At 42.6% G+C, this 24,255-nt stretch overlaps 1 protein-coding gene across 12 annotated transcripts in view; it reads left to right on the top strand.

Moving 5' to 3' along the window:
* The first annotated feature begins 221 nt into the window (after window positions 1-221).
* The window catches only part of Cadps (calcium dependent secretion activator), a 420,141-nt gene continuing 396,107 nt past the window's right edge, over window positions 222-24,255 (top strand). For 5 of the 12 annotated variants that reach the window (XM_051139793.1, XM_051139777.1, XM_051139762.1 and 2 more), the window contains exon 1: window positions 225-1,059. In XM_051139793.1, the coding sequence (XP_050995750.1) occupies window positions 625-1,059 (435 nt within the window). In that variant the 5' untranslated portion in view covers window positions 225-624. Of the gene's footprint in view, window positions 1,060-24,255 lie in introns of all 12 variants that reach the window. The other 7 variants (XM_051139831.1, XM_051139822.1, XM_051139811.1 and 4 more) reach the window with 4 other exon arrangements.

Genomic DNA, 24,255 nt, shown 5'->3' with positions numbered 1-24,255 from the left:
AAAAAACAAAAAAAACTTTTTGTCCCCGGGAGGGGAAAACAGGTTAAGGCAAGAAGAGGTGTTCTACACAGGATAGGGGACAGGGAGGGATGGGGGGCATGAGGGCCAAAAGTAGTGGAGTTTTGAGGCTTTGGGGGCGCTCCGCTCTTTTCCCCTTCCAGGCCTTTGCAGTCGCCCTCTCCGCCGCGGACACTGGAGAGTTAAGCCAATAAACACGTAAGCGCCGCTCGCTCCCCAATCGGCAAGATGCCTCTCCGACTCTTGGCTGCTTCGACAGCTTGCAACACTCGGCATCTTTTCTGGAGGCGCCTCCTTCAGCGGCTGCAGATGGCATCCGGCTGCGGGCTCCGGGCTCGCAATTGATTCTCGCCCTTGCCCACCTCGGGTGCACACTCGCACCTCTCCCTTCTCCTCCTCCCCTCGCGCTCCTGGGTCTGCGCCCAGCTCGCGCTCGCCAGGCGGAGGTAGCAGTCGCGTCGGCCGAGGCTGAGCAGTAGCGGATAGCTCTCCCTGACCTAGGAAGAAGCGCCCACCGGGACAGCCGACCTTCGGCTGCCTCCACCGCCCGCACCTTTTGCACCCCAAGCCGGGGGCTCCGAGGACCCCCCTCTCCCAGGCGCCACCATGCTGGACCCTTCGTCCAGCGAAGAGGAATCGGATGAGATCCTGGAAGAGGAAAGCGGCAAGGAGGTGCTGGGCTCGGCCGCGTCCGGAGCGCGCCTGTCTCCTAGCCGCACCAGCGATGGCTCGGCGGGCAGCGCCGGGATGGGAGGCAGCGGCGCCGGGGCCGGGGTGGGCGCCGGCGGCGGTGGGGGTAGCGGCGCGAGCAGCGGCGGCGGGGCCGGGGGGCTGCAGCCCAGCAGCCGCGCTGGCGGCGGCCGGCCCTCCAGCCCCAGCCCGTCGGTGGTGAGCGAGAAGGAGAAGGAAGAGTTGGAGAGGCTGCAGAAGGAAGAGGAGGAGAGGAAGAAGAGGCTGCAGCTGTACGTGTTCGTGATGCGCTGCATCGCCTATCCCTTCAACGCCAAGCAGCCCACTGACATGGCTAGGCGGCAACAGAAGGTAAGTGCGCTGCGAGGCCGGGGAGCGGCTCTCAGACGTCGCCTGGCAGGCGGGCGGGGCGAACAATGGGAGCCGGCGGCGCAGCTGGCTAGGAAGAGCAGAGGAAGGTGGAGACCGCGCCCTGGGACAAGGGGACGGTCTCGCCGAGGCCCAATTTGGTCGCCACAATCCGGCTCCGCGAGCTCTGAGATCCCGGGGATGTGTCAGGGGCCTGCAGCACAGTGCTTCGCGCACGGGCCTCCCTGCCCGGGGAGCCAGGCTATAAAGTCCCACTCCGTGACCTAGGGGGCGCGGGGAGTGACTTGCATCAGGCAGCGCCCACTGAGGCCTGGCTTGCTTGCCGGTCTCCCTGCGCTCCTGGGTAACGCTGGCTGCGCGGCGCTGCTATCTGGCCCGCCCTCCGGGGCGTGCACTAGCCGGGCGCAGGCACCCGGCAGGTCTGGACGCAGGTGTAGAGCTTCAGCTGCTCTGGATTCTCAGGCAGCGGGCAGCTGCAGGGGCACGCGGGAAAAAAAAAAAGCCAACCAGGGAGGCGAGGTTTTCCGTGACTCAGTCAAGGGCGCCCCCTCTCAGCCTGGTCAGCTGATCTCCACCTTGAGTAGCCCAAGGGTCCTCCTGCCGAGCTTTCCTCTTGCCTGGCGTCTCTCCAACCCACATTTCCCCTTTCTCACAGATCCCAGAGTAGGGGTGCACCTGGTGGGTCCCTGTGCCCCGGGTCAGCACCTCCACCACACTCCCTTTGACCCTCTTCTCCTCCCAAGGTGACTTCGCCGCCACCTTCTGGCTCGCCGAGGCTCTCCAAGCCCTGTCGTTACTGGCTTGATAAAGTGCTGCTGCAAACAGCTTCTCAATTATAGTCATCAAAAGCATTTTGTGTCTGAGGCAGGGGCATGGGCTAGCCGGCTTTGAGCTGCTTTTGATGGGAGGAGGACCCCATTACTACCCCCAACCAGAGAATTGGTGGAAGGGAGGAGCAGACACCAGGGGCTGAGGGCTGAGGGTCAGTGGTAACAATCAGCCGGGAAGGGGTCAGGAGCTCAGTGGGAGTAAGTGGAGAAAGACAGGGTTCTGCTTAGTCTCTGGAATGATTGAAGCTCTTCAGCTTGCATGAGGTCAGTTGAACCTGGGGGCCATGGGAGGTTCCAGCTGTAACCCATCATCAAGGTTGTGAGACTAGTTTCTTAAAATAGCGATTTCGACAGTGCTGCCGTTTAAATCTAAATTGCACATTGCTCAAGTAAGGTGTTGGCTCTTTCCAAATTTACCTTGCATCCTTATCTCGAGGTAGAACAGATGGCTCTGTTTGTTTTGCTTATATGTGTACACACACCACCCAACCCTGTCAATTTATTTTAGCTACTACCGCTTGGATGCCAGTTTTATTAAGTAAAAAAGAAAAAAAAAATCCTGGGTGAGAGATAGCTTGTGGGCCACAGGCACACCACTCCCCATCCCATCTCTACAATAGCACTGCCAGAAGCCTTTTGCTCTCCAGCTGTGTTAGAGGAGAGAGATCCTTAGAGAGTAAAATGTTGATAAATGTTTAAGGTCGAACGTAGCTCTAGATAGTCAGCTAATCTAAATGTCTGCTTGGAATTAAGTTAACTGTCTTTGTAGTACGGAAAATTCTGCCTTCAAAAATCTCATCAAGGACTGAATTAGTGGAAGATGTCCTAGCCTTTCACCATGAAAACTGTTTGACTTTAAACAGAATGAAACAAGACCTTCCGTTTATCGGTCAAAGCCTTCATCGGTCATTGTGTCCTTTAAGTAGCTACGTAGGTCCAGCACCAGGAAAAAGAAAATCCTGTAGAAACCCAGTTCTATCAACTGAGAAAGACCATCATGAGACCATTTCCCTCCAATCGGACTGCACGTTTTACCTCAGCCCATCCAAAGCTGTTATTTGAGGGGCAAGCCTGTTTTTACACATGACCTTTTAGCCGCAGAGAGACTCTAGGACAGATTGATAACACTGGCCTCCTGTCAAACTATTTTTAGACACTGTAAAAACTATTGCTAAATATACATTCCAGCAAAACAACCGCAGCAGGCCTAGTGGCTACAGTGGGGATATGTATACTTACTAAAAAGGAAATAAACTTTCCTTGTTGCTGCTCTGTCTTTTACTGTTTGGTGCACTCTGGAGATGGCATTCTTTCTCTCAAAATTCAAGCTTTTGAAACTCTGAAAGTAATAATAATAATAATAATAATAATAATAATAGTAATGAGGTCGCATACTCAATATGGTAAAAAATAAAATGGGTGAGTTAGTATCAGCCTGGATCACAGAATGCTCCTGTGACTTAAAAGTGAGCATTGGCCAGACTGCAAACAGGTGAACTAGGAAGAGGCAGATGAGAAATGACAGAGAGAAAGGGAAAGAACAGTGCAGAAGGGGGCTGGGGGGGGAGGAGAGAGAGAGAGAGAGAGAGAGGAGATGCAGAGAAGCGAGAGAGAGAGAGAGGAGAGGAGAGAGAGAGAGGAGGAGAGAGAGAGAGAGACAGAGAGAGAGAGAGACAGAGAGAGAGAGAGAGAGAGAGAGAGAGAGAGAGAGAGAGCTGCTTATGAAAAGGCACCCGTGAAACCCGTGAGGCAGCAAAGGCCTGTGTTACAGAATGCAGTATATCTTATGAAGCCTTCGAATCTACATCATGCCCATTACAAACTTCAGGTACCTACAGTGTGCAAGATACTCTATTTGGACCTTTTTTTTTTTTTTTTTTCCCAAACCTCCTGATTTTTTTTTTTTTTTGAACAGTTTTAAGTAAGCCGAAAACCAGAGGCTATAGCACACAGTACATACAAGCACCAAACAAGTGTCTTATATTGTTAATCACTCAGAAGTACAATACATGCTACAAAGAACCAAAGCAAAAACTACAAGTATGGTCCATATTTTTTTTGTATGAATTCATTTTCTGTTCTTACTTCATGTTTGCTTTTGTTTTGGTAGTGCAGGGACTCACACCTAGGGTCTTAGACATGCCAGGCAAGTAGAGTGTTTGTCCTGGCATCCCCAGCCCCTGAGATCACTTTGAATTCTCCTAAACACCCTGGCATAATTACCAAGATCACTCAGAAACTTAGAAAGGTTTTAATAGTTTGCCTGAAGTAGCATGCAGGCAGATAAAAGAATAGGCATTGAGCCAAAGGGTGGTCTGATGCCAAATCCTATCTTCTAAATAGGAGACAATGGCCAGAAAAAGTACAAACAGAAACTTAGCACCCTGGTAGCAAGCATGTCATGTAGCCTTCTTTACACAGGGGCATTTCTACTTGCCTCAAGAAAGAGGCCCATTCCTCTTCACCCAAGCACCTATCAGATATTCAATATGGGCTTTAAAATAACAGGAAGCAAAAACAAGGGTCAATGACCTGCAAAGCTACCAGACATCATTCTTCTGTCAGATTTTCTTTTTCTTTAAAACACTGTTCAAACTAAAAGAAAAAGTACCTTAGCTCAAAAGACCATGAAAGAAGAAGCAGAGGAAGAAGGTGATGCTTCTGGATAAAGCTGATAGTTAATTCTCTTTTACTGGAAAGAAAAAAAAATAATGTTTGGGCATTCAGCCAATCTCTTCCATGTAAAGAAAAGACGACACACAGATAAATTTCAAGATGTATTTTTATCATTTACAAATATATTTTCTCTTCATTACATCTAAATGTGATGCCATGGTCCTGATCATTTATGACCCAAAGACTTTCCCAATGAGACTATCACAATACAAAATCAGTATCTCATATGGCAAGAGATCTTTGCTTTTTCTTCCTTTCTTCCCCAGAATGCTAAGGCAAATACCTAGAGTTGGCATGGCAGAGCTACACCATCTGTCTCTAAGTTACATAGTAATGGTGATGGGTGGCTACCTCGTGTGAACCAGCTACTTAGAGACGCTGCTAAGGGAATGAGGAATCAGGAACTGTAAACAGTGATGTGTAATATTTAGATCCACAGGATGATTTTAAATTAGGTAGTCATTATTCATAATGCCTGGATTACAGATCATCTCATGTAAATCTTTTGTGTATAAATGTGTGTGCCCCCATATGTATGTGTGGGCATGCATGTGCATGTGTGTGTGTGCGCGCATGTCCGTGTGCACTTGGTGGTGGAAAGGGAAAGTCCAAAACTGTCTACTTTGGCAGAACTATTTTATTCAAGACGACTTCATGCCTGGATGAAATGTATCTTATATTTGAGCTACTCTTTCCTGTACGATTCAACTTATATCTTTCCATGCAATTGTTGCTACCCCGGAGTCACTGTTTGCTACAGAGATCCTATCCTTCTTATTTACTTATTTTCTTTTATTTGGTCATGTTTTAAAAGCTATGGTTTTCACAAGAGTCAAGACCCAGTACTGGTTAACTCTGTATGCTTATAGGAGTCTTATGATTTTTCTATTCTTAGCTCTACTTTTAGGCACCCAGGTTGCTCTACTATTCAAAAATATCAATCTTTGCTCCGCCAATGCATATGATTTTCATTTTTAAATATAACCTATTTAATCCTTCAAGACAACTACGTGACTGTTACCTGATTTTCTTCTAACCAAATTATGTCTTTCTTTATCAGGAGAATAATTAAATTACTTAAATCTGCCCTTTGCTCCCTGCTCCCCAGTCTGTTTGGTGCAGTGAAAAGGAACTATTTATTACGCACAGAGCTGGCATAGACTACCTTCTGAACATGCAGAATATAGAAGAACGATGAGACCTTCTTGCCTCATTACACACCTGGAATAGCCTTCTGCTTCCCTGCAGCTGGACTTAAGAACAAAGGAAATTAAGTCTTTCATTTCTGAAGAATTGTACTCTGTAAAGTAAGGCACATCAAAGGACTCTGAGATCTTTTCCCTGAAAAAGCAAATAAATGAGCAACCATAGGCTATCATATTGAAATATGACAGTAATTGACTTGGGGCCAAGAATCTATAAAAGCGAGGCTGGGATGATTCAGGGAGTTCTACCTTAGAAGGAAACTCTAAACAAGGGAGCAGGAAGCACTCAGCCAGGCTGGGTGGTAGAACCAAAGACACATGTGTCATCTGGTTCTTGGGCTGGATAAGGTTATGCTTAAGTTTGAAAGCTAGCAGACACAGAACTCAAGTAAGTTGAGAGTAGGAAAACCTCTACTAAAAGATGTTGGTTTCAAGTGCTCAAGGAAGGAAAAGGCAGTATAATTACATGTACCCAGATTGGATTTAAGCTGGGAAATCTTCCTGAAAGCAATGGGGTTATGTCTTATGAAGTTATGATAGTTTTTCTCGAGTGGGTACTAGAAATTTTTAGTCAGAAGAAAACCGTGAGGTAGCAAGGATCACCGTTTGACTGATGCTGGTAGACTATTGCAAGTGGCAGAAATCTGACCCAAATAACTTTATCAAAACAAACCACACAGCAGAGGTTTGGGTTTATCAGGATGTGCCAATAAAGGGCATAGTTCAGAGGTAATTGAAGGCATGGCTGGATCTTGGAAGTCAGATGTCTTTCTATACAACAATTTGTAAAAATCTAGATAAAACCCATGTCTGAAGTCAAATACTACCACTAAGGGGTCACAGATTGTAGGCAAGTCTTCTGTTTCTAGGGTAACTTGATCTGTCATTTGCAGGAAGGGGCAGAGAACCTTTAAATAATTGTTCATGTCCCCTTAGGTATAATAGTTGATTGTTCTAGGAAATGCAGTTGCTCATTACCAAGACATAAAATCCTTTAAGCTTAGAGTTGGTATGTTCTCATGCTGAATGATAAGACACTTTCCAAATAACCCAGGATGGTTTAAGATGGATTCAATTCACCCAACTATCCAAGTTTTCAAATGAGGCTAAAAGACAGACTACATGGGAGCTTTTAGCTTTGTAACTTGGAGCTAATCCACAGACTTGTTTCATCTATGAAGCATTTTCTTCTTTTTAATTAGTTCTCTGCTCAAGATATTTTACAATTAAAAAGTGAATTTCTATCCTTTCTTATGGTTAACTTATGGTAACATTAGCACAGAATGTTTGTAGATTTAGAAAAGCAATTAAAAAAAAAAAAGACACCGCTGCCATTGTTTAAATAATAGAATGTACATCACTTTGAACTTAATTATATTTGCTCCAAGAAAGAAGCCATATTTGTCTAGATGGTAGAACAGCAGTGCTGGTGGTCTTGCCAAATCCTTTTATTCTTTATGTTGCTAGTACTGATGCTCTGACCTTAGGCCCTCAGAAGCGTTCTGGGGAGCGATTATGGGATTTGGAACACTGTGTTCCCTGTTTCTGGCAACTGTTCCTGTTTTCTTGTTAGGATCAGATTCATCATTTCTGCAGAATTAGAGGCTCCATGATCAGCACTACATTATTAAATTTTTATTGGTCAGTCCAAGACTATAATAGAATTGCTTTTCTGTTTTTATAAGATAACAAAGAAGGGAGAAAGTTGATGGTTAGAGTCTGGTCAATACAATTCCTATCTTGATGAATAGTAAGGACAGTGCGTAAGAGCTTAGACTCTGAGTTTGGGATTTTCTCCTACTGGTATCAGCCAATTATAGACTTGGTGATCTTGTTCAATTTATGTATTCTCTTAGAAGTTCAACATATGCATCAGTATAATAGAGGGTAGTAGTTGTACTGTTGTCTTTGGGGTATTATGAAAATTAAGTGATGTAATATAGTGAATATTTTGGAGCAGCAACCAGACACTTGGTAACTGTAAAGTAAGTATTAGTTCTTTTTTTTTCTCTCTCTCTCTCTTTTTAAAATTAATTTATTCTTGTTACATCTCAATGTTTATCCCATCCCTTGTATCCTCCCATTCCTCCCCCCCCCCATTTTCCCATTATTCCCCTCCCCTATGACTGTTCCTGAGGGGGATTACCTCCCCCTATATATTCAAGGCATCCTATTGGGACTCTAAATGAGAGACGCATGGGAGAATAGCAAAATAAAAGTATTAGTTCTTGCATTGGCAAAGTATATACATACGTAGACACATATGCGTGTGTCCATATGCATACACACAGTGCATATATGGCACCACATTATTTTTATCTGAAAGGCTGTTGAGAACTAATGTATGTGAATTACTGTCATAGCAATGAATATATTTCTACTGTCAAAACCTAAGCAGATCTAGAAAAACAGGTGATTGTCATTATACTGTTTTCTACAAACTAGATGGAGCTAAGCATGTAACTTATCCCTCTTCCTTTATGCTTCGCTCATCTTATTTTTAAAAAGTACCTATTTATTCAGCTTAAGAAAAAGACCTTTTGAGCACATGATTTTTTTTAATGACTAATACCAAACTCACATTTGTCAGAAACACTTGCTACATGCTTAACAGAGAACTCTGATAGACCCTTGAACCTTGAAGCACTCAAGTGGCTTGTGGTTGGACTCTCAAAGTTTTTTTTATTTTCCTTGTCATCTTTCTTCCCCCCACAGTATGCTTTCTGTAATAGAATAGGGCTTTTTATTTCTTTAAGTCTGGATATTTTGGTTTTGATGCAAATAGCTCTTTTACAAATATTCATTTACCTTTCTAGTATCAAACTGGTACCATCATTAATGAGCTTATAAAGTGCCTTATGTTTGTGTAAAGAGTAAATTCTAATCACGTATGAGTTGCAGTAAGTGCATATATGTCTAAGGCAGAGGAAGACTCACAGGAATAAACGATGTGTTCCAGACACAGCAGTGATGTCCTTCACATCCATTCACTTTTATTCTATGATTTAAGTTTCTGTTTGGCATGGTAAGCCAGTGGTTATGTGACCTAAGGTGCATTTTATGACACTATGACAAATTAAATGCCTTCCACTTGATTGAGGAATGATGGTGAAGGTATATATCAAGTTTGTGTGCTGTCCACTGGGGCAGAGTAGACAGTAGAGTCCATGGTGGCTTGAGGCTTTGGCAATCGGAGCGTGAGACTGCTTACTTACATCTTTGCCACTCAAGAATTAAGACTTAGTCCAGAACTAGGGCTGGACATGATCCTATAAGACTCCATCCAGCCCTACATCTCCCCAAGATATTTCCAAGCCCCTGAGATAGTACCACTATCTGGGAGCCCACATTTCAAACATAAGAACCCAAGAAGGATGTTTCACATTCAAACCCTAACAGGCCCAGTCCCCACCCCCTTCTTCCTTTGTAAAATAGAAAAACATTGTCAAGAATGCAAGAGAACAGCATGTCTAATGCTTACCAAGTTTTTTTTTTAATATAGGGTCCATGTTGAAGAAATGTTCACAGTAGCCCTCATAGTGGCATTTATTGAGGTTCCTTCACTGTTTCTCATTGTTATAACCTTTGCTGGAGTGACTTCTTATTCTAGAACATCTCACTACCCTTTCTTCTCTGACTCTCTCTTAGTTGTTCTTTAATGAACTCTAACACTAGCTACTTCCCAAGCCTTGACACTGTGCCAACTCCCACACAATTCTGTGACCTGAGTCCATTCTACCTCATGCGCACAATATTTAAATTACTTTTTGTGTGCATCTCTCTTCCACAGCCAGGGAAATTTTATTTTTCTTCAATTCTTTACCTAACAATGTCTGACTCACAGTCCACCCTTAGAAAATGCTGAAACTCCACCGAAAATTTTTATTTCCTAGCAAGTTTTCAAAGGAGAGAGGCCAAGGACTCTGAATTCTAGCCTGAGACACAAAACTTCTTTACTTTTGTGAAAGTGTTAACCCATTACCAAATGACTTCAAGATAATTTATCCCAGAGGAACATGCTATCAGGCTACCCTTGCCTTGTTTATAGTGAGAGATGACAAATTCTGGGTCCTTTGTGGAGAAAAGTCTTTTAAAACCATACAACAATTATGAATTTCTTCCAAGAGCCGAATCTAATTGAACTTGAATTGGCATGGGGTGTTTTTAAATGGCCAGGCAGAAAACCAAGAAGTGCGATAGGGAGTGTATCTGTGTTGGATATATGTTCTGTGGTGGGATGTGTCCAAATGACCATTTCTGCAAAAAGGAAAAGGTAGTCAACAACACTATAGTAACAGCTGAAGGGCTGCCAAAGTTCTGGGATCTGTAAGCTCTGTATATGTAACATAGGTAAATGTACCTCTTTTCTCTATGTTTAGGAGACTTAAGCATTATTTTCTCTGTTCTTCTATTGTAAGCTGTCTCTTCAGATTTGGTTGGATTATAAATAAGTAATAACTATAGGACTCTTATACATTGGTATAGTAATAAGAATATTATCTGTATGAAATATCTATAAAGAAATTAAATTGTTTCTGGGTATGGCCTTTTCTGATACCCCTTGCTGGTCAAAGTGGAAAGCGCTCTTAGCTGTTTCATTACTTTCATTTGAACAAGTGTGAGAAAGGTCTGAAAACTTATTTTAATGGTAATCTCCACAGAGAGTTTAATCTGACAACTATTACTCTGAAGTTGAGAGATAGGGAGTATAAATACTAGTTAGCTTTCAGTGTCTAGAGTCAAATGGGAAGAGGGAACTTCAGTTGCCTAGATTACAACTGGCCTTTGAGCACATCTATGCGGCATTGTCTTGACTGTCAATTGACATAGCAGGGCCTGGCCCACTATGGGTGGTATCATCCCTAGGCAGGTGGTTCTGGGCTACATGAGAACAGTAGCTGAGCGTAAGCTAGTGAGCAAGCCAGGAAGCAGCACCCCTCTACTGTCTGGTTCAGTTCCTGCCTCGTCTTCCCTTGATGATGGACTGTGAGCTATAAGCTGACATAAGACTTTTTTTTCCCGAGGTTACTTTTTCTGAGACAGTTTCATCATAGCAACAGAAAGGAAACTAGGACAGGGAGTAAAACAATCGTGCGTGGTGCACACACACGTGTGTGTGTGTGTGTGTGTGTGTGTGTGTGTGTGTGTGTGTGTGTATGTATGTATGTACACATGCGTATGTGTACCTGAAGTCCTACAGTGTTGGTGATGTGATATACACATGCATTTGTGGGTATATGCACCTAGAAGCCCAGACAGACACATCCGGAGGCTATAGAAAGGCATTATTTCTACCTAATGGCCCTGAGATCGTATCTCTTACTAAAGCAGATGCTTACTACTTCAACTAGGATGGCTGCCCAGTGAGTTCTTGGGATCTGTCTGTCTCCATTCCCCACCACGCTAAGTAGGGTCACTGGCACCTGTAACACCTTTTAACATGGGTGCTGGAGACTCCAAGTTAGATACTCTTGTTGACGAAGTAAACAGTCATACCCATTGTGCCATCTTCCAGCAGCCTGTGAAAAGGAAGCATGTTTTCACGGTGTTCCAGGAACACACACCAAGTTACAAACCCTCCCAGGGCGTGTAACACTTTCAAAGAAGACAATGGGGTTTTGGCAAAAAGCAGAGTGGCTCAGGCAATTGGCTATGCCACGTCAGAAGGCAAAAGGAAAACAGTGAAAATTCTTGCAAATAATCATGCCTTCTGTTGCCCATGTAAGAAAACAGCCTTTTGGTGTGGATGGTAGGCATGGCGTTGTTTAAGCAAATTTGAAATGTAACTTGAACATCTACTTTGGCGATCTTTCTGACAAGTATAGCAACTGTTGTCTATAAGGCAGTGTGTCATAACATACTGTGTTTAAAACATTTCTTGGGGGCTCTTCCATATTCAATTTTTGTTTGTTAGACATCATCAGACAATGTTATACATTGTTTTGAGCTACTTCTACAAATAAGAAACTCACTGGATCCTGTAGGCAAAACACTCAAAGGCATTTTAAGACAGTGCGCCCCACCTCTCACCTCCTGTAATCTACAGAAGAAATTGAAGTGTACTCATATAGAAAACTAGTGTAAGGCAAGATATGGAGGGTTTGTTTTGTGTGTGTGTGTGTGTGTGTGTGTGTGTGTGTGTGTGTGCTGACACATGTTGCTGTGGCACATGTAGGGAAGTCAGATAATATTCAGAAATTCTATCTCTCCTCCCACAATGGGTTCCTGGGATTGAATTTGTGTTACCATGTTTATTTGCCAAGCACTTTTATCCACAGCTATTTCATCAGCCATACTCTTAAATATTAGTCTTTTCTCTGGGTCTCAGCTCTTTGGCCCTTGTTATCAATGATCATGTCCCCTATAAAATTCCTATGGGAAAGCACTAGCCTCAGAACCTCTTAATGACACTTTAATGAAAATAGCACATTTGACTATGTCTCCCCTAATTTATTAGAGCTGATGTCCTTATAAAAAGGGATCATTTAGACCCAGAGACATGCACATTGGGAAAATACTCTGTGAAGAAGAAGCCAGAGACTAGAGTGATGTGTCTACAAGCAGAAGCCATGGAAGATTGTCTGAGAGATCCAGAAGCTAGGGAAAAAGCACAGAGTAGATTCTTCCTTACATTTCTGAGGAGCCACCTCTGCCACCACCATTGTTGAAGGAACATGCTGTACACTGCTTAGTTAGGGCAATATTCATTAACAATGCCCTCTCCTGAGCTGTGCCTCATCTTTGACAGCATCGGTACTAATAATGGCTTTAACCTCCCGAATCGCAACATTTCCAATTCTCATATTCTTTTCTCCAGCTCAAACCTTTTCCCATTAACCCTGCTCAAGGTGTGGCTGTTGGAAGTCAGTGAATGGCTTTTCATGATTTATAGTGAGGCAAGAAATTGGACTAGAATGCAAATTATCTTATGCCTTTTCTCTTGCTGGAACACCTTGCTATAAGAGGATTGTCAGCTAATATGAACAACGTATTTAGTAATGAGGCTGAGGTAGTTTCGGTATAAGTACTTCATCTTGGTCACAACCAGTAGCAAGCAGCCCACCAAAGGCACAGGTCTACAAGCTACAAAGAGAAGAACACGACTTCCCATGGCCCTGCCCTTAGATGTCCTTAAACTGCTCCACAGTAACTGTGCCTTCTCACCTAGATCCCTTGCTTCTGCATTTTCTGCTAAATGAGTACCCAGTGGTATGGTCATATATCTAATCTGTTCAAGGCAGAGACATGCAACCGAGCTTTACAGCTCTATATTGCTTATCCTCACCACCATGCCCTGCAGAGATTCTATTGATATACCTTATTGGGTTATTCACTCCCCTCTCCTACCCCTTTTCACTTCATAGCTCATGTCCTTGCTTTGGGCTCTCAAGCTTGCTTGCATGAATCTTCTGTCTTACTCTTCTTTTTGCTATAATGAAATATGCTGAAAAAAAAAAAAAGCAGCTTCAAAGAGAAAGAATCTATTTTGGTTCATGTATTGAGGGCACAAACCACCATAGCAATGAAGTCATAGTTTTTAGGAGCTCAAGGCAACTGGTCACATTGCAGTCAAAGTCAGAAAACAGAGAACTGGAGAGTAATGGATGTTGCTTGTCTCGGTATTTCTATCACTGTGAAGATTCACCATGATCATGGCAACTCTTGTAAAGAAAACATTTAGTTGGGATTGGCTTACAGTTCAGAGGTTTAATCCATTATCATCATGGCAGGAAGCATGGAGCCATACAGGCAGACATGGTGCTGGAGAAGGAACTGAGAATTCTACATCTGGGTCAGCAGGTAGCAGGAAGGGCGAAATGACACTGAGGCTGGCTTGAGCCGCTAAAACATTAAATTCTGCCCCCAGTGACACATTTCCTCTAACAGGACCACACCTAACCCAAGGAGGGCACACTGCCTAATAATGCCACTCCCTATGAGGCTGTGGAGGCCATGTTCATTAGAACCACCATGTTGGTGCTCAGCTGGGTTTCTCCCTTTGTGGAAGTCCAAAATCCAAGCCCAGAGAATAGTGGGGCACTTCTTCAGGGTAGATCCTTGCACCTTGATTAACCTAATCAACATCACCACTCACAGGCATTTGAAAGCCAATCTAATCTGAATAGCCCCTCATTTCTGAACCCGAAGGCTTACCTCCTCAGGGATTCTATAACCCTGTTAGGTTGACAATTATCTTCCACTATCACACCTCCTGACAGGCCTCTGGCCTCCTTTCTTGCCCATACCCCACCCAGCTACCAAAACAATCTTTTGGAAACATGAACTGAGTCTTGACCAGAGTTCTTCTGTGGCTTCCTATTGCATATACAGGATAAAGACCAAACTTCTACTCACAGCATCACTCTTTTGCCACCCGTCCTCAGTTCCCACAGTTTGTTTGGCTTTAGACCATTAGTCTGACCACCCTTGAACCACCCATGTACTATTGTACTCCTGATTGAAACCCCACCACCACCACCACCGTCACTCTTCTCAGTAGATGATGATGATGCGCAGTCATTACAAAGAAAAGGGAATTATAAAGATTTGGCGTGTTTTGTCTATGAAGTCTTTGCTCTGTATATTTGTAAGCTCATTGCAGTTTAATAGCTATACAGTGTAGTAAGCAGCCATCCTGGCCTTACAGAGATGAGGATCCAAAGTAGTTAATAAACTTTCCTGGGTCACACGTGTGGTACACAGTAGAACTGGGTTGTACCCCAAGTAGTGTAACTCCAGCCTGTACATCTGTCTCTGTCTATTAACAGCATCCAGCCATAGGGTCCATCGAACTCAGTGTTTTCCATCTTTCTTAGGATTAGAAGAAATCAGTCATTTACGGTGCCCAGGTGGTACCTGACAGTCCTACACACAACAGATGCTCAACAGACAGGCAGTGCATGTGCTTGTGATTGTTTGTGGGACGACCATATTTATAGCATGTCTGCTCAGATCGCATTCACTAAACCCTTTGGATAGGTAGGACATGCATTGGGAATCCCTGTTTTGGAAGGGACAGTAGTATGGCCCAAAGAATTCCTCCTAGTTGGGAAGAACTGCAGAGGACTGGCCTGAACCTCCTATCTGAGTCTTGGGCTCTCTCCTCTGTGCTCTTGGTCCCACTCATACTAAGAGTGGCCTGGTCATGTAGCCTTTGGAAGGCCACCTACTTCATAACAGATATATTAGCATGTACCTACCACAGGCTATTATTCCGTGTCCACATAACTTTTTTAATATAAACTTGGAATGCATTGTTTTTCAAATTCTGTTTTTGAAGCTAGCTGTATAAAATGGTTAAGGAGTACTTTCCCAGAGATGGGTTCTTTTGTTTTGTTTTACTTTTGTCTTTGCTTTTGTTTTTTGTTAGTTTGGTTTTTTTGAGACAAGGTCTCTCTGTGTAGCCTTGGTTGTCCTAGACTCACCTTGTAGACCAGGTTGGCCTCGAATTCACAGAAGTCCTCCTGCCTCTGTCTCCTGAAAGCAGGGATTATAGGCATGTGCTACAATGCCTAGCTGATTTTTTTTTTAAAGAATCCTAGTAACAGAAACAATGTCTCTAGTGATTTGGGATTATAAAAATATTTTATGAGGACAAAAAATTTTAAATGAAGATAATATGTATTTAGGACAGTTGCAGGCTTATTTCAATTGCATTTTATTAATACATTCTCAGATTCTCTACTTTTTCAGGTTCTGAAAAGTTTCACACATCCAGCCACCATATAAATAGCCTTTTGCTAGATTTTATGAAGAAGTACTATGTGCTTATTTTTTTGTTTTGTTTTTCTTTTTGGGGTGTGTGTGTATGTGTGCGCACACGTGCTCACATGTATGTGTAGCCTACATGTATATATGTGCACTACATGCATGCCTGGTACCTGAGGAGGCCAGGAAAATGAATCTGATCCTTTGGAACTGTAGTTACAGATGCTTGTGAGCTGCCATATAGGTTCTGCGAATCAAGCCTGGGTCCTCTGAAAGAGCAGCCAGTAGTCTTAACTGTTGAACCATCTCCTCAGCTCCAAATGTACTATCTGGATTAAACCTGTAACATATTAATAAGGTCCAAAGGAAAGGTAATAGCAGCTGGGTACATTTGGAAGGAAATATCCTTTCAACTGTTCAGGGCCTAGAAAATACAAAGCAAATCTTCAGATCCCAGAGAGGACAGATACCCATGTAAAGGATCCCAACACTAGAGAGGAGGGAAGAGAAAGCCAAGGTTTGCAGATGGATGCCTCAGTGCAGGGCATGGAGGGGTGGGCATCACCCTACAGACTACAGAAGCCTCAGGACCCTGAGCTGGGCTGTGGTCTGACCAACAGAATGTTTTAAGCAGATCAACTCTTAAAAAAAAAAAAAAAACATGTTTATGTGGGTAGCATATGTGTGATTACGCAGACTCTCCCAGTCAACCTGTAGTTTGTAGATTCAATGAGGCAGTTGGCCAATAAGCTACAATAATCCCTTTGTCTCTGATCCCCAGTGCTGGGGTTAGAGAAACCGTGCCTAGTATTGAGGTAGGTACTAGGGACCCAAATACAGGTCCGCTTGTTTATGCAACAGACACTCTACAACCAGCCTGTCTCCCAGGCCAAAAGGATTGTGGGAAGAGGAGACAAAAGAGGAACACAAATGTCTTCAGATGTCAGGAAAAGGTCACAGATTAGGTTTGCATGTAATAGTCAACACTTTATAGTTTTGTGGGGAAGTTTGTAGGAAATCCCATGAAATTATCCCCTGTATGTAGAAGCAGTAGTTCTGAGGCACTTCCTCGGAGTTGTTAATAATCCTTGACTTTTTTATGGTATTAGCTTTTCTGTGTTTGCTGTCGTGTGTGAAGTGTGAATGCTGCTTTTCTTCAAACCTGACTAATGAGAAGCAAGGCGCTTACCCCTTTAAATTACCAATTCTTTGTTGCAAATGGTCTCCTGAGCAACATATGGGGGAATCAAGCTTCAGCCTGCCCCGCAAAGGGCACAACACTACAGTAAAGGCAGATGGGAACCAGGCCTACAAAAGGACATAGGAAGGCCAGATTTATAATGTAGGGTAGGGCCCTTTCTCTAAAAATAATTTATTCGAATGCCCAACCATACTAGAAGAGTGTCTTTGTCCCACTGCCTTACGACTCCACTTGGAGGACAGGACACATTCTCTTTCTTATTTGTCACTGCTCCTCGAGTAGAAGGAGTTTGGTGTTAGTGGGAAGATTTCAGGAAAGATCTTTGGCCACTTTTGTTGGTGACCAGGCCTTCTTACGTTAAGAAGGAAGCACGATATTTCCGTTCAACTGTCCCTTCTCCCAGATTCTTAGATAGCACCCCTTTCCTATCTCTTGTGTGTTATCGGTGCGAACCTGAGTTGAGGAGTTGATAAAAGCCCCAGTGCCAGCCAAGCCTCCCCAAGTTTCAATATAATGCTTTTGCTTTCCATTATTATCTCTCTGCATTAGCCCTCCTGAGAGGACAGGGGATTTGGGCCTAAAGTAAGAGTCAGGTGTTCTTGACTCAGGAGGTCATGCACCATGTTAAGGACCTCGGAACAACATAATACCTATCAGGTCTTGGAAAGCTTCCTGGGTAAAGGTGCATTTGCAGCTGAGAAATAGGTAGGATCTGGGCATGGATGTGGAGGGTGGAGGGTACAGGAGAATAGATGCCCTTGGGGAAGTCCAAGCAAAGACACAAAAGCCAAACAAAACTACAGCAAAGAATGCACAGAAAGCTTGGGAGTGGACCGATAAGTCAGAAGCAGTTGTCATGAGTGGTAGGCACGACTAGGCTTCGCCAGTCGTCCTGTGCCTGGTAGGGAACAGGGACACTGAAAAAGATACACACCCCTGAGTGACCCCTGTGACATAGAAGTGGAGAGCGGTAGAGGATCTATCAATAAATCACAGGCTCCTGGGGGTTGAGTGATGGAGAATGACCTTGCCCTACAGTGATCTATTTTCACATAACACTTTATGACTCCAGATTTTCCAAAGGATACTTTCAATACATGCCTGGTGACTTATTGGCAAAGGACACTATCAGCTCCAGCTCCAGAACAACTTTCCCAGACTCCGTCCTGCTTTTCCGCAGGCAGCCTGGGCACTGTTGTGATGATTTAGTAGTCCAGGTATTTAAAGTGAACAGATGCTCTTAAGCTTGGTACTTGGTAAAATTGATCAGGGCCATGTCCCTGGCCCCCCAGTAGTTCTTCTAAGCAATCCTGGCTCTATGTTGAGTCCAAAGAGATTTTCATAGTTTTCCTCTGTTTCCCTGAAGAGAGCCCAAAGCTCCCACTCAGGCAATATTCTATCAGGATTTGCATCAGAAGCCTTTGTCAGGCTTTAGAGAGCATCTCTTGGATTTCCCACACACTTTAAGTTGTTAGAGTGAAGAACCTAATCTATCATTTCCCCCCAAAGAAACACAGGGCCAATGCAGCCTAGTCTAAATGTTATGCCATGTTAACAGTGCCTCCTTCCTTATAAATTAATAATAAACAGGAAGGGATCACTGGAAAGGAAACCAAAGTGGCCCTCCGATGCACTGTGGAGAGCTCAGAGGGTCAGAGCATCTCTCTGGCACTGCTTGCAAGAGTGCTGTGTACTTCTGCTTTGTGCATTCATCTGGAGACTCCTAAGGAAGGCTTTCCTTATCACTCCCCACTTTCTTACCCATAGCCTTCTGCTTCCCGAAGCCATTATTCAACATTATCATTGTCACTGAGGTATAGTTTCATGAGCCATAGTTTCACAACAACAACAAGCTTACTCCAAGGATTAAAAATATAACCCTAACAAAATTTTCTACAGTATTGCAACATAGATACCTAGAGAATTGGACAATTTCTTCTGACTTGATTTACATCAAATTAAACTGGCCTCCCTTAAAACCAAATCTCTCCTGGCAACAGTGATATGAGGAGACATTTGCGTTAATCTGGATTAGAGCTTACATTTGTTCTGTAAGCCCAAACCCACACCAGCAAGCAATATATTACCATAATTCACTTCATACATCACATGAAGTGATGGGATAATTTGGAATTTTACTTAGCACAGTCAGTCCACACAGATGACCCTTTAAAATGATCCAATGAAGCCACTGATTGTACTTTGAAGTAATATTATACCTGCTTTATCAAAAAGTAATATTTTCATGTCATTTCATAAGTATTTTGCCTATTAAATGAAGAAAAATCTTCCTATGCCATTGAATATAAAATGTTGACTTTCCTTCTAATTGACTTCATGAAGATTCGTGTTATAAACGTATCATATTGAAAAACTGTATCCTTTGCATCTTTGGCCCCAGTGCTGAGTTCACAGGCACGCATGGTTTATGTGGTGACAGGGATGAGCCGAGTCTTCTGTGACTGCTCTACAAGTACACCACCAACTCTGCATCCCCAGCTCAGGAAAGGTGCTCTATTGCCAGAAACTCTACTTTCCTTCTGTAATCGTTTAGAATTTCACACACTAGAAGAACTTCTTCACCTAAAGGTTATAAAACTACTCAGGACTTTTAAAAAGATTACTTTCATTGTTTAATTTTTCATCTTTACATTAGGGACTCACCTGATATTTATATCATAACTGACAGATTTAATAAATCATGCAAGAAGTTTCACTACTAACAGACACCCACACCTGCCATACAGGGACAGCAGTGAAATCTTTGTGTGTCCAAAGGGAAAGCTAGATCAATGAATAGCTTTTGTTTCAGATAGGTGGCAGAGGGAGGTGGGGAGCGACAGGGACCACTTTGTGTGTTAGAAGGCTGAAGAAAGGATGAAAGAAGATAATTGAATTTTGAAGGCAGCCTGGCCTATCTAGAGAAACTCTGCCTCAACACACACACACACACACACACACACACACACACACACACACACACACACCTCTCTCTCTCTCTCTCTCTCTCTCTCTCTCTCTCTCTCTCTCTCTCTCTCTCTCTCTCTCTCTCTCTTTCTCTCTCCAAACTAGTCAGAATTATTCTTTGTCTCTTGTTTAGTGCTCTTGGCTGGCTGGTGTGGGTGCTCCTGAGTGTTTCTCTTATTCTCCTACTCCCACCAAAGGAGAGCTGGGGCTGCACATCGTGACTGCCTCATCCTGCTTTTTAAGTAGCCCCTGGGCATAGAACTCTTGGGTTATCAACTCACATAGCAAGAAATTTGACTCTCCCGGAGCCACCCCCACCCCCACTCAACTCCATAAATTTAATTAAAGCTGAAGTCATTATGACATTGTGTCCCTGTATCCAGAAATCTGTGTGGTTCTAAGTTGTTGATGTAATTTATTTTGTCTTTGCAAATTTTAAAGTCTTTAATGTTACTGTTAAGTGCGCTCTTAAGTAAAATACAATATTATTTAGGTTATTCCTTCCTAACTGACTGCCTCAACTAAAGTTTTTGTTCCTTCTTCAAAACATAAAATCTGAGGGCTGAGGGCTACGTCAATCCACCTGGATGCTTGCACCTACTCCAGCTGTGGTCTATGCTTAGAATAAGTGACTTCCCAGATGGTTTAAGCTACATTTGGTGACTATGATGTAATTTCACTAATTACAATTCTGTAATTCAATCATATAGCATATAATCTAATGACATGATTGGGAAAACGAAAGTCTTTCTTTACATTAACCAAATTGACTGATCTGGTCTCATTTAGAATGCCATGAAATTAGAGCTGAGGAAACCACAGTAAAATCGGGCGGGGTGCAGGGGGATTACTCAGCCATGTGTGCATTGGAGAGGCAGAGACAGAAAGCAGCCATTTCCACTGTTGCCTCAGTGGACTGGGAGTTCCCCTAAATGTGTGCACTAGGATTGAGGTGTTGATGAATGTAGAGCAGCCAGCTCAGGAGGCAACGTTGGTGGTTAGTGAAGATGGTTTCATACAGGGTTAAACAGGACTAAGAGCAAGAGAGGCTTTTGGAAGAAAGACAAACCGAAGAGCGCATGTCTAGGCTTCTCAAGGAAAAGTCATGCAAGTGAGAGATAGCCAAATGTGGAGGCAGGCAGCCACTTTGAGGGAAAATCCTAGCTCATTAAAAACAAAAAACAAATACAACAACAACAGCAATAAAATCCAATAGACATAGAAAAGGTTTTGCCTGGGCTTGAAGTTTTTAATCTTCAAAATGTTGAGAATTTAAGAATCCCTGAATGAGAGAACTGGTGAGATGGCAGCTTGGTGGTTAAGGATCCTGGCTGGCTGCTCTTTCCTAGAGTGATGCAGGGTCAGCTCCCAGCACCCACTTGGCAGCTTATAACTGTAAGTCCCATTTCAAGGGAGCTGACCACCTCCTTTGGTCTTCCTGAGCACCAGATCTACAAGTAATTACTTAAATATATGCAGGCAAAACACACACACACACACAGACACATACACACACACATACACACACACAAATAAACCTTAAAAAATAAGCTTCAATTCAACACTCTTGTTTGAGATTCTCAGGCTTATCGGAGGAAGGTAATGAGCCCAATACAAGGTCATTCCTTAAGCCGGAGTCACTGGTACTTCCCTTAGGATGTCTTTATACATTGTGACTGTCAGCATCTCTATAGGCCTGTGCATCCAATGCTGGCCATGCTTGCGGTCCTGCTTTCAGCCGGCAAAAGGCTTCACTCTGACCAGGTTAGGCAGCCTCTCTTTTCCCTTGTCTCTGTAACTTCCATTTTAAAAATCCTGCTTCTGGACATATTATCTCATAAAATTCTAGGCTTTCTCCCTCTATGTTTAGAGTGACAACTGTTAATTGTTAGCTGTCTACTAAAATTATTTTTTAAAAGGCTGTGAGTAAGTGAGCCATAGTAACAAACCCTACAACAAAAGCTGGAAAGTGATAAAGTATAAATTATAAATAAATTAGGTACTTGTTCCATTGTCATTTACTTTTTATACTAAATTTTACAAAGCTAACTAAAATGATGCCCAGTTGCTTTAGGCAAGAAGAATACCACCATATTTTTATGTTTATGATGGCATATTCAAAATAGAAATTTATGTCAAATTAAAATGATAAATTGCTTATGTTTTCTATTCCCCACAATTCTGTTGGTGAGCAGTTCTCTTTAGAATTAATTATGGCATAATAGCATGATGAGTAAATGTAAAAAACTAAACCAGGATAATTTTATATAGTAATAATTTAGAAGTTGTTCAAAAATAATTGGAATATATATCTTGAAAAAAATTGAAGATACTCCAAGAAATAAGAATGTGATTTCTATACTGACATCTAAATCCTGGTTAGCCAGATGGCTCCAGAGTAATGGCACTTGCTGCCAAGCAGGATGACCTCAGTCTGGTTCCCAGAAGTCACATAGGAGGAGAGAACCAATTCCCAAAAGTGTTTCTCTGGCTTTTAGATACATGCCATAGCAAGCATGTACCCATCCCCCACAAAGTCAAAAAATGTTTTAAAACATTAAAAATATATATATTGAATAAATATTTCTGTATTTGAATCATTGAAATAAAAATACTATGAGACATCCAAGTTTTGAAAAAACTGAATACCTAGCTAGTATCCTTAACTCAAGTTTAATTTCATTGTTTGTGTCTTCAAAGAGGTCTTTGTGTACAAAAGAAAATATTTCAGACTCCATACAAAACCTACATGTTGGGAAGGAAAGGAAGAAATCAGAATTCTACATTTTTATAACTATCACAGCCAAAAAGACAAATAATCTTTTGTAATGTGGACTTTTCTCAACTTGGTGATATTTTCCACCCATACCTATGGAAGAAGTAATATATAAACCCCATGCACCAGCAACACCCTTCATGCTGGCCTCCATATTGCTTGGCAGTGGAGAATATCCACCTCTACAGGCATTTCTCAGCATCCCCTTGTCATTAATAAGAGTGCTATCTCAAGCCAGGCAGTGGTGGCTCACACCTGTGATGCCAGTACTCTGGAAGCAGAGGCAGGCAGATCCCTGAATTCAAGGCCAGCCTGGTCTACAAAGCAAATTCTAAGACAGCCAGGGCTACCCAGAGAAATTTTATCTTAAAATGGTTTTTCTCCATCTCAGATACGATGTGATTTTTTAAAAGCATACTCTTATATTAAAAACACACAGTAAAGCTTACTATACTAAAATGATGGATGGCCCTGCCACCACACATATTGGTTGCTGGCTATGATCTTAGTAAGACAAACCTGGAAATTAATGCACTTCGACCTCAGTAATTTCCTTCTAATTATTTCTACCAAAAAAGTATTAAAGCCATATAACTCAGGAAGTGCTAAACTTGGGGTTTGAGATTGTTGATATGCAAATAGATTTCCAACTTTCTAATAAGATACTTCAACGTGTTAGTTCATGATACATTTATTCAAATGGCCTTAAAAATGGTTAGCTGCATGCCCAAAGGATTAATATCTTGTAAAGTACAAAATCACACCATGAGGCAATAATCCACCCTTTCTTTTTAACTGTATTATTTGGCATATAGCATACATATGGGTCACAGCATACATAGCTATCATCCATCTATACTTACAAATGTTCTTAGACAACAATATAAAAATGGGGTCTCGGCGCCACTCACTAAGTAGCCCAAGCTGTCTCAAAGTTATGATGGTCCTGCCTCTGCCTCTGTACATGCAAATGTGTGCCAAACCCAGCTGACTCATACATTTTTGCATAGGGGTCGAAGTACTAAGAAGAGTGCAATTTGGGCCAATTCTTCAGACAACCTCATAGGGTTATTTTCTATTATTAGACAGTTACTTCTTTTTCTTAAAAAAAAAAAAATGTCTTCATTCAGAAAGAGACGACAGAAGTGGCCATGTTTTCTGTGTTTGAGCTCTTCTTTGAGGACTCCATGATAGAAGAAAATTTCAACAGATAGAGTTCAAGACTGGGCACTTTATTTGCCACTGAGGTAGCGCTTTACTTACACATGATGAAAGGAGTGGGAAATGCGTTCCAACAGTATCATTTAAACATTTTCCAAAAATACTAATAAGCAGACACTGGAATATCAGCAACGTAGCTCCGGTCTATGTTTGAAGTTACGCAGACATGTGAATGAGTGTCTCATATATGAACAATTGAGTGAAAAATCCCAGGAGAAACAGCCTGTGCAGTGATTGAGAGGACATGTTTTGGAAATGAGCCTGGGAAAATGGCTGAACTGCTTCAGTAAACCAGTGCTGGTGGAAAAGGGCCATGGTAAAGAATCTGTGGTGCGATTAGCCTGGAAGTGGAGGATGCTTCCTGAAGTCCCAGGCTAAAGGGGATCCACCGGCACTAGGTCCCGGTGAATCTCCAAAGTCATTAGGTGGCCTTGATGAATAGCAATGGGTCAACAATGATTTTTCAATAAGGGAAAGTTGGGGCTAAAAGAGGAGTTTGCTCTTCTGATAAGTTGTTATGCGGGGAGTGAGGGCATATTAGGGAAAGACATCAAATGAAGGGGTAGGTAACAGGGTTATCTTAAGACTATTAAG

Source organism: Acomys russatus, chromosome 3, assembly GCF_903995435.1.
Source record: "Acomys russatus chromosome 3, mAcoRus1.1, whole genome shotgun sequence".
Lineage (NCBI taxonomy): Eukaryota > Metazoa > Chordata > Mammalia > Rodentia > Muridae > Acomys > Acomys russatus.
Note: the sequence above shows the minus strand (reverse complement) of the source record. Positions and strands in the feature narration are given on the sequence as shown.